The sequence below is a fragment of the Acanthamoeba castellanii genome (genome assembly GCF_000313135.1).
Source record: "Acanthamoeba castellanii str. Neff unplaced genomic scaffold scf7180000084735, whole genome shotgun sequence".
Lineage (NCBI taxonomy): Eukaryota > Discosea > Longamoebia > Acanthamoebidae > Acanthamoeba > Acanthamoeba castellanii.
The window spans coordinates 6061-7936 of NW_004457652.1; the positions used below are offsets into that span (position 1 = coordinate 6061).

General features: G+C 64.0%; 3 protein-coding genes across 3 annotated transcripts in view; 1 reads left to right on the forward strand and 2 right to left on the reverse strand.

The window, feature by feature from the left end:
* The window catches only part of ACA1_356930 (uncharacterized protein), a gene marked incomplete at both ends in the record, with an annotated part of 2876 nt that extends 2392 nt beyond the window's left edge, over positions 1-484 (reverse strand). The window contains one exon of the mRNA XM_004352638.1: positions 29-484. Within this exon, the coding sequence (XP_004352690.1) occupies positions 29-484 (456 nt within the window). The remainder of the gene's footprint in view (positions 1-28) is intronic.
* Positions 485-637: 153 nt separating this feature from the next.
* On the forward strand, positions 638-1109 carry ACA1_357040 (uncharacterized protein; the record flags this gene model as incomplete). Its single annotated transcript, XM_004352639.1, has 2 exons — positions 638-899; positions 973-1109. Coding segments are annotated over 2 exons (399 nt in total), but the record flags the coding sequence as incomplete, so codon positions are not given.
* A 254-nt stretch (positions 1110-1363) lies between these two features.
* The window catches only part of ACA1_357050 (DJ1/PfpI superfamily protein), a gene marked incomplete at both ends in the record, with an annotated part of 967 nt that continues 454 nt past the window's right edge, over positions 1364-1876 (reverse strand). Inside the window, one exon of the mRNA XM_004352640.1 lies at positions 1364-1828. Coding sequence (XP_004352692.1) covers positions 1364-1828 — 465 coding nt within the window. The remainder of the gene's footprint in view (positions 1829-1876) is intronic.

Here is a 1876-nt window from a genome sequence, read left to right on the forward strand (position 1 = left end):
GTTCGTGCTCGGGATCCTTGGCTGCTACTCGCCGCCGGCCGAGAGATTTGGCAGGCGCTGATTCACAGTCTTCGGAATGGGGCGAGATGCGGCGCAGATCGTTGAGGCTTCCGAGGTCCTGATCATCGCTCGTCCAAGCGTGGATCTTGTCCCACACGATGAAGGCCAGCTTCTTGCATTTGCGCCGCAGGCAATCGGTCGCCCATTCCTCCTCATTCGCAAAATGCGTTTGGGTGGTGCGATCGAGAAGCTTGACATCGAGGACGCGCTTTATGCCGCGCGGGGTCTCCTCCTTGCGCTCCTCGACGATCAGGGCGGCCACATGCACGGTGCGCTGGTGATCAGCGAATCGAAGCGTGCAGTCGTACGTCAACCGTCCATTTCGTATCAATTCGCTCAGGCTCCGCCCCACCACCAGATTCGATACCGAGACGAACGCGACAGTCGGCACGCGCACCACCTGAGCCTTCGCCTCTCCCTTCATTCTTGCCGGTCTCCCCGTCTCGTGCCAATCTTGTTGGCGCGTTCTTGAGCCTCAACAGCGTTTCGGCTGCCGGTTTCCCGCCAAAATGGTGGGTCTGATGTCGGGTGTGGAACCGGTCAGGATTTTCCAGTTAACCTCCTGAGCTTGGGTGCATGGCCGCAAGGTAGCCAATACCTCCCTGTCACAGTGCATGCGCAGTCCGGGCACGTTCCTCACCGCCTCCGTTGGCAGTGCGTGTGTGTCGAGTGTGTCGAGTGTGTCGTGTTGGTCGTGTGTGCTTTGTGTGTGTGTAGGACGCCCCTACCAGGGTGGTCTCGGACGCCCGTGCTGAAGGCGGGCCAAGTCGCCTTCCATGTCCTCTTGTGGACGGCCTACTCGTCCATCGGCTGCACCGCGCTGGTCCTGCGCTACTTGCGTTCGTCTCTCTTCCTCGCTCGCCCATAACGCAGCTGCGCCAACAATCAAAAATACTGACCATACAAGCGCAGTGCGACAGACCTGCGAGACTCGGGGCAGCTGGTTGTGCACGAGAGCCATCCGGCTGGGCAGCGTGGGTTACGACTACGCCGGGACAAAGCAGCTCCTGTCCAAGACCAAACTGACCCGCATCGTCAAGGTGCCTTGAACCACCATCTGACTGGTCCACCAGACTCTACCATTGAGGCGCTCACTCTCGCGTTTCTCGCCATCGACACAGGGGGTCGGGTTTCTGTTGGGCCTGGTCGTCGTGGGCCGCGAAGTGCGCCGCGGCTCGCAACAGGCCTCCACCCTGCTCGCCTGCGTCAACGAGACCATCCATCTCTCCGCCGCTCTGATCCGACCGCCGACGCCCTCCCCTCCGACTGCGTGGTTGTGTTTTGTTAATTACAAGAAGACTCATTAACAGGAGCTGAGCGCGTCGAACACGGCGATGGCGTTCTCGGCGGTGAGGTGCGCGCTGGCCGGGTTCGCGCCGGTCACCACCTGCCCGTCGACCAGCGAGAAGGCCTCGAAGGGCTTCTGCGGCGCCACGTACCGGGCGCCCACCCGCTCGGCGCCCTCCTCGATCGTCTGCAGCCCGTCGGCCCGGATCCGCTCCAGCACGCCCAGCGCGCCCTCGGCCAGCGTCGTGAAGCCCGTCACCGTCTTCCCGTCGATGATCGACCCGCCCGTGGCCGCGTCGACCACCGCCGGCAGGATCGCCGGCCCGTGGCATACGGCCGCCACCACGCCGCCGCGGCGGTACACGTCGGCGGCGATGCCGATCAGTCCGTGCGCGGTCGGGTAGTCGTAGAGGGTGCCGTGGCCGGCCGACGCGAAGAAGAGGCCGTACTGCGACGGGTCGACGTCGGCCGCCCTCTTAAGCTGGCCCCGCAGCTTGGCGTTGAACGGGTGCGCGGCGTCGTGGAGCGC